Raw genomic sequence first — 13,798 nt, 5'->3', positions numbered from 1 at the left:
TGTGGATATGCCATCCGGCTGCTCAGCCAGGTGGGCTAGTACCTGTTGGAGGAGGCATTGTCTTGCCTGTCTGTCAGTCTCGGCCTCTATCTATTTCTGTCTTTTCACCTTTCCTCTCTGTCAGCCTTTGGGTTTATCTTTGATTTTTCTTCTTTTTATGTAAAAATCATATTTGGATTAGTTTTTTTCTCTGTATGTATGGCTGGCTGTGTCTCAGTCAGCTCACTATTTCAGTAATACGTCCACTGTCTAGGGTCTTTCTGAGGGCTGTCAAAATTGTTGCATTTACAGAATGCACTGTAAAATCTATTTAATTATCAAAAATGTTGTCAAATGTTATGTTGTCGAATGGTACATGGTCCAAAAATCTTATCAAAGCCTAATTGTGTTTTATTTATTATGTATTATATATGAATTGGAGTTGTTTGAATATTTAAATATTAAAATTTGAATGTTTTAGTTTTTTGTTTGTTTTTTTATTTATGTATTATTATTTTTATTATCACGTTACTGACAATTTATGCTTAATGCAAAATAAACCGTTCATAATGGTATATTTTAACTTATAATAATAACATTTTCAGCGTATGTATTTTGATGATTATTATTATTATTATTATTATTATTATATAATACATTTTACTTACATTTTAGGATTAATGCATTTCACAATGACATTTTATTTATTTAATGCATTAATAATAATAATAATAATAATAATAATAATAATAATAATAATACGTTTTGGCAAGAAATTCAGGATAAATAGTTCATAATGGCATTATTGTTTTTTTATTTTTTTACATTATTGTTATTATTATAATTTTCATTATTATTAATACATCCATGACCATTTGTAATAATTACTTTTTCATTTTATTTATTTAATGCATTATTATTAGTAGTAGTAGTAGTAGTAGTAGTAGTAGTAGTAGTAGTAGTAGTATTAATAATAATAATCATCATTTTACAGAACATTTTTGTCCAAAAATTCAGGATAAACAGTTCATAATGGCATTATTATTTTGTTGTTGTTTTTTTACAAGTTTTCACATTATTATTATTATTATTATTATTATTATTATTATTAACTACACAAAATGTGTGGAAATTCAGGATAAACATAGTTTGTAATTACATATTTTTTATTTATTTTCTGCATTATTTATTATTATTATTAATATTCTATTTTACAAAAAAAATTGCTTAAAAAAGAATGCAGGACAAACACATAGTTAATAATGTCACTACTTTTAAAATAGCTAGTGACACTGCATAATGCTGTTATAGTGTGAAATTACAAAGTACAAGCTGTATGTAAAGTGTGACCTTGTAATCATGTAACAGATGATTGAGTTGTTAGCATCCCAGTGTTTAGAAGACATTGCTACTGCCCAAATTAATTTTCACAATATACTAATTCAAGAAATAGGATGGGAATTGGTGGGTAACAGCATTTTTCGATGGAATCTGCCAATATCTCTCTAATCCTCAGACATGTAAACATCATTACCACCGACTGGAGCCAGCAGTCACTCCCACAGATTAGCATAGATTATGAGTAAACATGCCAAATTAATCTGATCTGTTGATTTGCTAATTTGACTGAAATGAATTGACATTGAGTTATTTAAATTCTTACCTTGTAAGAGGAACACAATCGTGAGCTGTTCGATGACTGTGTGTGTTTTCACAGGTTAATATCCCTTTGATTACTACTATACAGTTATGTAAATTATTTTTAGGTTGTGTTGAAGTATAATCTGCTTATGTTCTTTTGAGGAATTATGGTAATTATATAGCATTGTTAGCACAGCTGATGCTGCGCTAGACTCAAATGTCTAGCTTCTCTTCAGGTGGGCTGCTCATTTCAGGACTTAAGCACCTCAAATCTCTTTTCCAGCTCCATGAAGGTTTTAGCATATAGTGCTAATAGCCTATTTGGCTGCTGTTCTTTATTCATGTGAGCTTTGGGTTTTCTCTCCAGTCATCTTTCATCATGAATATGAACTTTCCTTGTTATCCTCAGTTCTGAAATGTGGAATTGCCTTGAAATTGATTGATTTTAATTATTTAAAAAAACATATCCAGTAACCATGGACTTTGTGTGAGAACCCTGAAGGTTTTGCTTTATCTCTAATTATCTCTAAACTTTGCGTTTTCTAACACATGCTATGTTTTTATCTAAATGAATAATCTTTGTCCCTTCTCTTCCCGCGTACAGGTAGAGGCCATCTTGGTAAACATCTTCGGAGGGATTGTTAACTGTGCCATCATTGCTAACGGCATCACCAAGGCCTGTCGAGAACTGGAGCTCAAGGTTCCCCTGGTGGTCAGGCTTGAAGGTGGGTGTGGCCAAACAGTAACATTTAAATAAAACCCTTACCTGTAACAAAACTAATGTCTGTCAAGTGAACAGTTTGTTGGTTAGCAAGCACGTCACGCCGCAGAAGTTGTTGGTGGCAGTGAGAGGAGCAGAGGGGCCAGGCGTTGATTGTGGGACCTCTCACCTGTGTATGCTAATGCTACTTGCTCGTGTGACACTGGGCCCGGCCTGATCCCATCTGGCCATTAGGATAATTGGCAGAAAACAGCTGAGTCGTTTTGCCCAGAGAGAGTCATATACTCCACTCCATTAGTTTTCTGCCCCTCGTTTGTCCATGCCGTACCCTGTCCTTCTGAGGACCACTTTAATATAGGACAAGAGCGGCATGAAGATATTTAGCAAAATTAAATACACATTATATTTAATTTTCTGATAATATTTGCACTTTCAGTGCACATGTGGGCCAAATCTGATGGCAATTTTACAGATATGGCAAAGGACACAGTTTAAATGGTTAAAGAAGCAGTTCACCCATAGATGAACATTATGTCATCACCCTCATGTCATTTCATACCTGTATGACTTTATGTCTTAAGCCTGGGACACATCAAACCTATGTCAAAGAACAAGTGGCGATGAAAGACATGGCGTCTCGGCCAAAAAGCTGCGCTTGAACACACAAAAGAACTAAAGGAGACTTTCAACTTTGTGCGTAAAATATCGGTCTATATCAGCAGGTATAAATAGCTGCTGATATAGTAATATAAAACTATTTAGCTGCTGTTTTATTAATAAAAAACTATTTTTGTCATTGGAGAAGGGAAACCGAAACTAGGAATGGATATACAAATGTAAACAATTCGCAGTGGGTTTTTCGCAATGGGTTCAAGTTGGTCATGTAATTTCACCACGTGATTCACACGTTGACCACTTGGTTTGAAAGTAATTTTGAAGACTGTGCTGGTCACTCTTTTCCATTTGGCTCTTTTGCTATCTGTTAGCTGCTACAAATTAATCATTAAGTCACTGGACCCTATTTTAACGATCTAAGCTCATGGTCTAAAGTGCACGGCGCAAATGCACAAATCCAGTATTGCTAGTTTAACGACTGTAAAAATGGTCGGCGCGCCCGGTACACGGTCCAAAAGGGCTGTACCTAGATTCTTAATGAGTCATGGGTGTGTTTTCGGCATAACATGCAATAAACCAATCAGAGTCTCATCTCCCATTCCCTTTAAAAGCCAGTTGCGCTTGCACCATGGTGGATTCGCTATTTACATGGTGGAATTTGCGAGCAGAAAGACTGAACGCTTCTCCAGAGTTGTCCATGTGTCCAAATGTTTGTGTGCTGTACAAACATGCGTCCCTGTAATAAACCCCCTATAGGCGCATATTACTAACACGCTCTTTAAATAACAAAAAACTAGTGCTGGGCATTGATTTTTAAAAAAAAACTAATTAATAAAAACATTTCGGTAATTAATCGCAAGTTTTTAATACATACGTTTTTAATATTTTGATATTGTAATTTCAGTTACTCTCCAAATTAATGTATAAACAATTTAAAGACAGCATATTTTAAATATGTGTTGTATTATCATCTTTTTGTGAATGAAGGCCAGTATCACTGATACTAAAGTGTCTATGAAACATTAATGACGTTACATTACAGTATAACTGAAAGCTCCCAATTTCAACATTTATTAGGCTTTAAAAAAACAACTTTTAATTTAAGTGAACTTAAAACAATCTTTACATAAACCCAAAATAATAAATGTTATATTTACCCATGGCCTTCCCTGTTATACATATACAGAAATGTAATAGTTATCAAACACCTTTCTTAACTACATAAATAATAAATTAAATATAGATGAATCATCATTAAAGCTACAATTTTCTCTGTTCCCGTTGTTCTTTGATGAACATTAATGACAGGCATCATCAGTGCTCCTGTCACTTTAATAACAGCCGCGGATCTCACGCGCTGTCCCGCGCATCTCATTTCCTCACAACTCTTTAAGTTAATTTAAGACGTTATTTAACTCTTTTAAGACTCCTGATATGAGAATACTCAAAATCCTCTGTTATTGTTTGTTCAAGAGCAAAAGAGAACTCGATGTGAGCAGGAAACTGACACGAGTCTATCTATGCGTCTAGTGTGTGTGTGTGTGTGTGTGTGTGTGTGTGTGTGTGTGTGTGTGTGTGTGTGTGTGTGTGTGTGTGTGTGTGTGTGTGTGTGTGTGTGTGTGTGTGTGTGTGTGTGTCCCTTGATTAGCTGACATGAGACGCATCCACACAGACAGAACACTGACACACACACACACAGGACATTGGCATACAGCACGTTCTCTTGTGTCTTGTCACGCTTGGAAGCATTTACATGAATAAGAGCGTGATGATCATGTAACGCTAAGCAAAGATGGATATAAAAACAGACGCTGCTTTATTTGCGTTAAATATTTTTAATGCGTTAAGCTGAAAAAATGTATCGCCTGCGTTAACGCGTTAATTTGCCCAGCCCTACAAAAAACATATACTTTAGACCAGGTTTCAGTTGGTCAATGGCGCAATCGTTTTCAGTTGCCTCAAAATAGTAACGCGCCAACAATGCGCCTGAACACACCTCGTTTTCAGACCAGCACACTCATGGGCACACAAATGGGCGAAAATGCATTTGCTATTTAAACAATGTGGTGCAGGACGTGACTGCTTCGGGCTGAAACTAGCAAAAAAAAAAAACTCTTGCACCGGTTGTATATAGGGCCCAGTGAGTTGAACTTAAAGGCTGCACCAGATTCAAAAAACGTGTTGTTTACTGACATCAGTTCTTCTCTCACAAATTGATTGGACAAGATTGGACAGATGTCAAGAAGACAGTGTCACTTGTTTCTGTCTTTTTCTCAATTAAAGCTATCATATGGCTTTAGAGGAAAGCATTTGTACCACTTTCATGACTCTTTTACAGTGCTTTTGCAAGCTTGAAAGTCTTTCACATTGTAATTGCATTGAAAACAGCACAGGTGTCAAAATGTCCTGCTCTTGTGATTCATTGAAGGAATCCCCCCTAGATTTGGAATATTTTAAAACATGTATTTGTATTAATTAACTATATAAATAATTATTTATTTAAGGGTTTTCATTAAAATAAATGTATAATAAAAAATTATTTAATCTTTTTATCTTTGTGTGTGTGTGTGTGTGTGTGTATATATATATATATATATATATATATATATATATATATATATATATATATATATATATATATATATATATATATATATATATATATATATATATATATATATATATATATATATATATATATATATATATATAAAAAAAATAAATATATATATATATATATATATATATATATATATATATATATATATATATATATATATATATATATATATATATATATATATATATATATATATATATATATATATATATATATATATATATATATATATATATATACATACACACACACACACACACAGTGGTATATATATTTTCAGTGGTTAGTGTTATGCCTGATATGTATGTGTGTGTGTGTATGTATGTATGTATGTATATATATATATATATATATATATATATATATATATATATATATATATATATATATATATATATATATATATATATATATATATATATATATATATATATATATATATATATATATATACTGAAAAGTGAAGTGAATAACACTGATTATCTCTTCTTCACGGCACCTGTGAGTGGGTGGGATTTATTAGGCAGCAAGTGAAAAATTTTATCCTCAAAGTTGATGTGTTAGAAGCAGGAAAAATGGGGCAAGAGTAAGGATTTGAGCGTGGTCAGTATATAACAAAAGTAGTCCAAGGAAGGAACAGTGGTGAACCAGCGACAGGGTCATGGGCGGCCAAGGCTCATTGATGCACGTGGGGAGCAAAGGCTGGCCCGCGTGGTCCAATCAAACAGAAGAGCTACTGTATTGCTCAAGAAGTTAATGTTGGTTCTGATAGAAAGGTGTCAGAATACACAGTGCATCGCAGTTTGTTGCTCATGGGGCTGTATAGCCGCAGACCAGTCAGGGTGCCCATACTGACCCCTGTGAGCATCAGAACTGGACCGCGGAGCAATGGAAGAAGGTGACCTGGTCTGATGAATCATGTTTCTTTTACATCACGTGGATGGCCAAGTGCGTGTGTGTTGCTTACATAGGGAACACATGGCACCAGGAGACACTATGGGAAGAAGGCGTGGCGGCGGAGGCAGTGTGATGCTTTAGGCGATGTTCTGCTGGGAAACCTTGGGTCCTGCCATCCATGTGGATGTAACTTTGACAAGTACCACCTACCTAAGCATTGTTGCAGACCTTGTACACGCCTTCATGGAAATGGCATTCCCTGGTGGCTGTGGCCACTTTCAGCAGGATAATGTGCTCTGTGACAAAGCAAAAATGGTTCAGGAATGGTTTGAGGAGCTCAACAAGAAGTTTGAGGTGTTGACTTGGCCTCCAAATTCCCTAGATCTCAATCCAATCGAGCATCTGTGGGATGTTCTGAACAAACAAGTCCGATCCAGGGAGGCCCCACCTCGCAACTTACAGGACTTAAAGGATCTGCTGCTAACATCTTGGTGCCAGATATCACAGCGCACCTTCAGGCGCCTAGTGGAGTCCATGCCTCGAAGGGTCAAGGCTGTTTTGACAGCAAAGGGGGGGACCAAAAAGTGGTCATAATGTTATGCCTGATCGTGTGTGTGTGTATATATATATATAGATATATATATATATTTCATTTTTTTTGTATTTTTGAGTGAACTACCCCTTTAAATGAAATGGCTAAAAGCCTTCATATCATAAATAGTGCGAAAGTAATTACTGACACACAATTTTCACAAAACATTTTCCATCCAAATGAAAATGCCTTAAAGCAATACTGGCTCACATTCGCCTGCACTCTCTGGAAAAGTGAATTAGCCACAGTGGCCTGAAAGCCCTTAGTAATGGGTGTAAGAGCAGCATGCTGCTTACTGATCGATCGTCTATTCTGTCTCTCTGTCTGTGGCTGATCATGTCTGACAGATCGCTATAAGATGGTTCCCAGCTTGGAGTTTAGTTGTATTAGCTGCCTATTGATTCAGGCCCATCTCTTACCCCAGCCTCTCCACAAGTCCCACCTTTCCAAGAAAGACTACAGGTGTACTCGAGTGTGTGCGTGAACCTCTAGTTTCACCTCTAGTTTTGTTATGTTTAAAAGCTGAATCTGATGTTGTAAGTCAAAAATAGACCACTCTTTAAGCTTGAACAGAATAATGTTCAATCACCTCAGTTTGCTTATACACACATACATATTGGCATTGATGTACTAAAGGGGGTTGCATACATTACAAATTCAGTTTCTGCACTGCCAGTGTAAACATATGGGCTATGTATGTCATATTTTGCTGATCCATAAAGAATTATTAAAATTGTAGTCAGATATAATATAAAATGTTTATATTTGTATTGTTTTTCAATAGTGTAAATAGCTTGATTGTACCAAAAATATCATAAAATTATTGCTGAGTGGAGAAAGTATGCAAAAGCATGATTTCTGCATGAAAATCTCCTAAAATGTATCACTCATTTTGGAAGTCATACAATAATTAAAGGTAAATAATATCCGTATGTAAAATTATTTTACATACACTGCTGTTGAAAAGTTTGGTAAGATTTTCAATGTTTTTGAAAGTAGTCTCTTATGCTCACCACGGATGCATTTATTGGATCAAAAATATAGTTAAAACTATTTAAAATATTTTTAAATATATTTTAATGTATTCCTGTGATCAAAGCTGAATTTTCAGCATCAGTACTCCAGTCTTCAGTGTCACATGATCCTTCAGAAATGATTCAATATGCTGATTTGATGCTCAAGAAACATTATCAATGTTGAAAAAAGTTGTGCTGCTTTAGAAGTATTCATAATTCTTTTTTTTTTTAAACAATGGCCGCAAACTTTGGAACAGTAGTGTCAGGATAATGCTGGATATGTACTATAAAAATGACCTGTGCTTCTGTAGTTTTCAGTAAGGATAAGCCCCTTTCAAAACTCATTAATATCTGTGCATACTTGTTTATAATCATATTCTGTCAGTTCCATAATGAGTATGTGTGTTTGAAGATTAGTTATTCTATTGTAAGCTTTGTTCAGAGGCATAGGCCATTCCATATTGATTGATTCTGGTTGGTTTTGGTGTTATGTTGGTCTCTAGCAGCACCTAGTGGCAGTAAGCGAGTACAGACCTGTGTGCGTGTCCACTCTTAGATGCTGAGATAAATACTGTATGTGCGTGAGATATTACCACATTCACAACTTATTCTGTATGTATACCGATGCTCAAAAAGAGCACATGCAGTGCACAAGGCCATAGAAATGCCGTCGATCAGAGCAGCCTGAGGGGAAAAAACTCTTTAGTGCGTGTATATATGTGAGTATGCTTCATGGCTTTTGTTTAAGTTTGCTCTCGTTGCCCTTAGACGACTCAGCATTGTGAAGGAGTGGCGGTCGGCGGATATTCTATACTCCCAGCACACGGCCCTGCTCGCCCTCGTCCTCTGCTAATGAAATTATACAATTGATTGTTTTGTGCTGCCAAATGTGGGAGACGTGTTGGAAATGAGTTATTGTGCGAGCGGACAAAAGCGCTGAAATATCAGTAGTTAAGTGGTGCTGGTAATTGAATTCCTCATGAAACTGCTATTGATTAGAACATCCTCTCTCCTGAGAGAGCGAGTATTATCATAATTACACTGCAGGACAACAACAACACACTCACACGGACAGACGTGCACTAATGCATGGGAATAGAGATGATATATGCACAAGTATGTAGCCAAATATATATATATATATATATATATATATATATATATATATATATATATATATATATATATATATATATATATATACATACACTGAAACTCGGATGCATTAAAAGACATTTTCACACAAGTAAAGCTCCAGAACCAATCTGATAATGCTGAAAATGTTCAGATGTATATGTGGGCCAATATGCAGAATAACACATGCTGGTAAACTATTTTTCTGCCACATGGTTCATAAATGGATGACAAATTGGAGTTGTGTCTTAGAAGCTAGCATGTAGATCTATGGTGCTCATGTGGGCGATGCAAGTTCAAGACTGTTATAAAAATGAAATATATAATAGTTAAAAAATGTTTAAATAAGTATATGAATAATTAAATAAAATATTTAATTATAATGAGGTTTAAAGTGAAATATATAATAGTTCAATTTAAAAAAATGTAACGATATGAATAATTAAATAAAATATTAAATATATAAAAATGTATTTAAAAATAAATAAAAAAATTACATTAAAATATGTCTTAGTTAAAAAAAATAACTAAGTATATGAATAATTAAATAAAGTATTAAATTATAATAAGGTTGGTTTAAAATGAAATGTATAATAGTTCAATAAAAATATTATGTTTAACGATATGAATGATTAAATTAAACATTAAATATATACAAATTTATAAAAAATAAAATAAATGAAATTAAAATATGTCTTTGTTAAAAAAAATTAAATAAGTATATGAATAATTAAATAAAATATTCAAATATAATAAGGTTTATACAATTAAAATGAAATATATAATTTTTAAATAAAAAGTCAATGTTTAAATAAGTATATGAATAATTAATTGAAGCATTAAATATTAATAATAATAATAATATAATTCAATTTATAAAATGAAAATAAAATGTGTAATAGATAAGTATATGAATAATTAAAATATAAAAATATGAAACAGGTCATGTATAATTAAAATTAAATACTAATAAAGTGAAAAAATAAATGTTTTTAAGAGTTTTACATTCATTTAAATTAAAAGCAAGTTTTAAAAATGTAATGGGATTCTTTGTTAAACAACCTTTTGCTCAAATGCCTTTTTAGACATTTAAAAACAAATTAAAGTAAAAAAAAAAAAAGAAAAAGAAAGAGAGAGAGAGCGAGAGAGAGAGATCCATCTTTTATATGTTTGCTTTTGACACACATGAGTGTGATATTTTCTCCCTGGAGCTGCACATTCACCTGTGAAATCATCACTTCTGTCATCAGCAGCTGCTCAACATGTGCTCTGTCTGTTTTTCCTCACATCTCACACCCTTACATTCCTTTTCCTTCTTGTTTTTCTTCCTTTTCTTCTCAATTCATCCTCATCCTTTTGACCCCTGTGGAGTAGTTTTCTGATTTGTTTTATTGCGTTGGCCCGGGGCCCTGGCCATGTGTCAGGGGGCCGTAGTTCAGTGACATTCAGAGTCACTGTGGAGACCGCAAGGGCAGCCCAGGCAAAATGATACAGCGCGTGCTCAGTCGGGACCTCTGCAGCTGGCACCGACACGTCCCCCAGGCCAGCGAATGGGGCACTTGCGCTTCCAGCCAATGGAACGAACAACGCCATTGCCATTCAGCCAATGGAACATTTCCTGTCCTTTTTAGCCAATGGAACAATCCTAAAGCATTTTCAACACCACTGATTCTTCAAACCAGCAGAGACATACTCCCCAAACTCAGCCCTTGCAAGTCACAGCATTTTGAGAAAACTGTGACTTTTTTTTAAGTCTAGCCAGATTTAACTTTTTAGGCCTTATTGTAAGGATGCACTATTATTAAAATTTAGGCTGATACTGATAACAATCATCATTATATTTTAAGGATAATATATTATATTGTATTTTGATCTATATAGTTATATTTTCAATTATGTTATGGTTGATATTATAGATCTAATTTGTTTAAAAACTTAATCAAATAAATCAATATATATGCAAAAACAAATATATATATATATATATATATTATTTTTTTATTTTTTTTAATTTTTTTACAATATGTTGGCCTAGATATGACAATTTTTTTTCATGATCGGTTTAATATTGTACAAAATACTTTTTTTTGGTAGTGTTTATATTGTATTTATATAATATTATTTTTATTTTGAAATTAGTGATGGGTGATATTATTGACCTGAACTAAAAATCTATATTTTTATTTACTAATATTATTTCATAATATGAAATAACCTATTGATTTTAATATTAATATTATGCAGACTATATTGATATATGCAAAATTATTTATTATATATTATTTAAATTATATTTATCATTAATTTATATATATACATTAATTTAGATATATTTATTTATTTATTTATTATTAATATAGTATAAAATAAATTTAAAATTAATATAATAATTTTTTGATAATATTTAATGTCTAATATTTATTTTATATCGTGTGGGCCTAGATATAAGCAATTGATTTAAACTATAAGTTTGGTATTACACAACATTTTTCAAGTTTTTCTTTAAATAAACATAATTGGATAATAAATATTTTAACAATTATAATAATAAAATATGATATTTATATAATATATACAGTAATTATAATATGCATACTACAACTAATTATTTGTGAACCTGAAATGCACATAAAATAATTTGTACATTTTATATTTATGTCCAAGGTGAAAAACTATTACTGGAAATGAGTCCACAGTTATATATACAGATGCCAATTAAAATATATTGTGCATCCCTGGTGGTACATTAAGGATCTGTGTGTCAGAATAAAAGTGAAGGCTTAAAAATCCCTAATTAACCAAAGTGTCTTTGCTATTGTCTTCATGTTCAGGAACCAATGTTCAGGAGGCGAAGCGTATCCTGTCTGAGAGCGGGCTGCCCATCACCTCCGCCATTGACCTCGATGATGCGGCCAGGAAAGCTGTTGCAGCCATTGCCAGGAAATAAAATCATACATGCATTCACACATTCTCAAAACAAACATACCATTATTATACACATACACCAATAGAGCTGTGGCCTGCATCACCACGACATAAACAAAACAGCCCCTTCATTCACAGAGAAAACTGCACACAATGCCTGAGAAGAAGCCACTTCTGAACCACAGCTACATACCAGCCTGGTAGAGTCTGCCCAGCTTTTCCAAGGACAGAACTGTATTTGAGACCCTACTCACACACCCCAAAATCCAGGGCTCAAATCCAGGGCTGTTTTGGAGAATGCGAGGCATCTTATCCTGCATTTTTGTCAACCGAATAAAGGCCATCTCAACAGTTAAATAACTCAAACATTCATTGCCTTACTTAAAGCATTTTTATGGAAAGTTTCCTTTATTGACTATAAGTATGGATTTATTTTTTCAAATGAAACTATAAAAGATAAGATAAATAATAGCTTAATTGCATTCCGTATTAATATGTATCGCCTTAAGTAAACCATGCAATAATACATGTGGTGGAATAGCCTCGTGAACTGTGAAATGCATCTCAAATCTGATATTGATTTCTTAATCTCCATATGATATCCGTCCCAGTCTGATTTAAGGTTGATCTTGTTTATAAGGGTGTGATGAGACTTTTATGGGTATAAAATTTAAAACGCTAAGTATTGTCAATTGGTTATTGAACAGTAAATGCAATATTGATAAAGTTTCCTGATTACATGTAAAATATTCAGTGCATTAAAATGTATATTCAATTAGATTTTTTTTAAATAAACATTGAGTGGTGTAGTTTTTCTACTGTGCCTATCATGACGATGTTTTACAAGTTAAACACCCACAAAAAATATAAATAGCTTTTTTAATCTTGAATGTATTTTCAAAGTTAATGTATATTTAAAATGAGTCAACAATATTGAAAATAAAGTATTTCAATGAAAGCTTTTTCTCTCTCTACTTGTTTTGAGAAATTGGTGTAGAATAATTGAAAACATCATTAAGAAAAATGTGTTTTTAAACCACTAGCCATAATTACAGTGCTGGACTGTGTGAGAGCGTGCGTTCAGGGACATTTTCTGAAATCCATCCTTGTCAGCGGCTTGAAACATTTAATGGATTATCTGTCAGGCGATCCGAGAGGACACCCGCACCAGATCAAGTGCCTCGAGCAACAGACCTCTGTCTCACTTTCTCCTCGACTTCTTACACTTTTTCATTCACTTGCTTCTCACTCTTCAGTCCCGCGGTCAAACTGTTGGCGAGAATGGCGAAACCAACTCACCCGGCCTGCAAAGTGCTGATTTTTGACTGTGATGCCATTACATGGCGTACGTATCCACAAAGTTGCATGTGAAGGTGAAGTGCGGATGGGTGTAAATCGAGGAGATGGTTCAATAATTGCCTATTTCAAGCTCTTCCTTCAGCGTGTCAAATACGAGTGTGTTGATGGATTACACTGTGGAGTTTGAGTCTAGTTAGAATACGCTCTTGTCGCGTCATTGTATAATTCAGAGGTCATTGAATGTGTGTGTGTCGGGCAAGGTAAATGTAATGACCGAAATTAGTGCCGCTTTCTTGTATAAATATAGATGAGCTGAAAACCGTTAGGATCGTCTGTCGCCAACCCTTGAGATGATACTG

The 13,798-nt window shown here is 33.6% G+C and overlaps 1 protein-coding gene across 1 annotated transcript in view; it reads left to right on the top strand.

Moving 5' to 3' along the window:
• The window catches only part of suclg2 (succinate-CoA ligase GDP-forming subunit beta), a 153,892-nt gene extending 140,791 nt beyond the window's left edge, over positions 1-13,101 (top strand). The window contains 2 exon segments of the mRNA XM_079845137.1: positions 2,225-2,345; positions 12,047-13,101. Coding sequence (XP_079701263.1) covers positions 2,225-2,345; positions 12,047-12,162 — 237 coding nt within the window. The 3' untranslated portion in view covers positions 12,163-13,101.
• The last annotated feature ends 697 nt before the right edge of the window (positions 13,102-13,798 follow it).

Source organism: Gobio gobio, assembly GCF_949357685.1.
Source record: "Gobio gobio genome assembly, chromosome: 19".
NCBI classification, from domain to species: domain Eukaryota; kingdom Metazoa; phylum Chordata; class Actinopteri; order Cypriniformes; family Gobionidae; genus Gobio; species Gobio gobio.
This window is presented reverse-complemented; position numbering and strand designations above follow the sequence as displayed.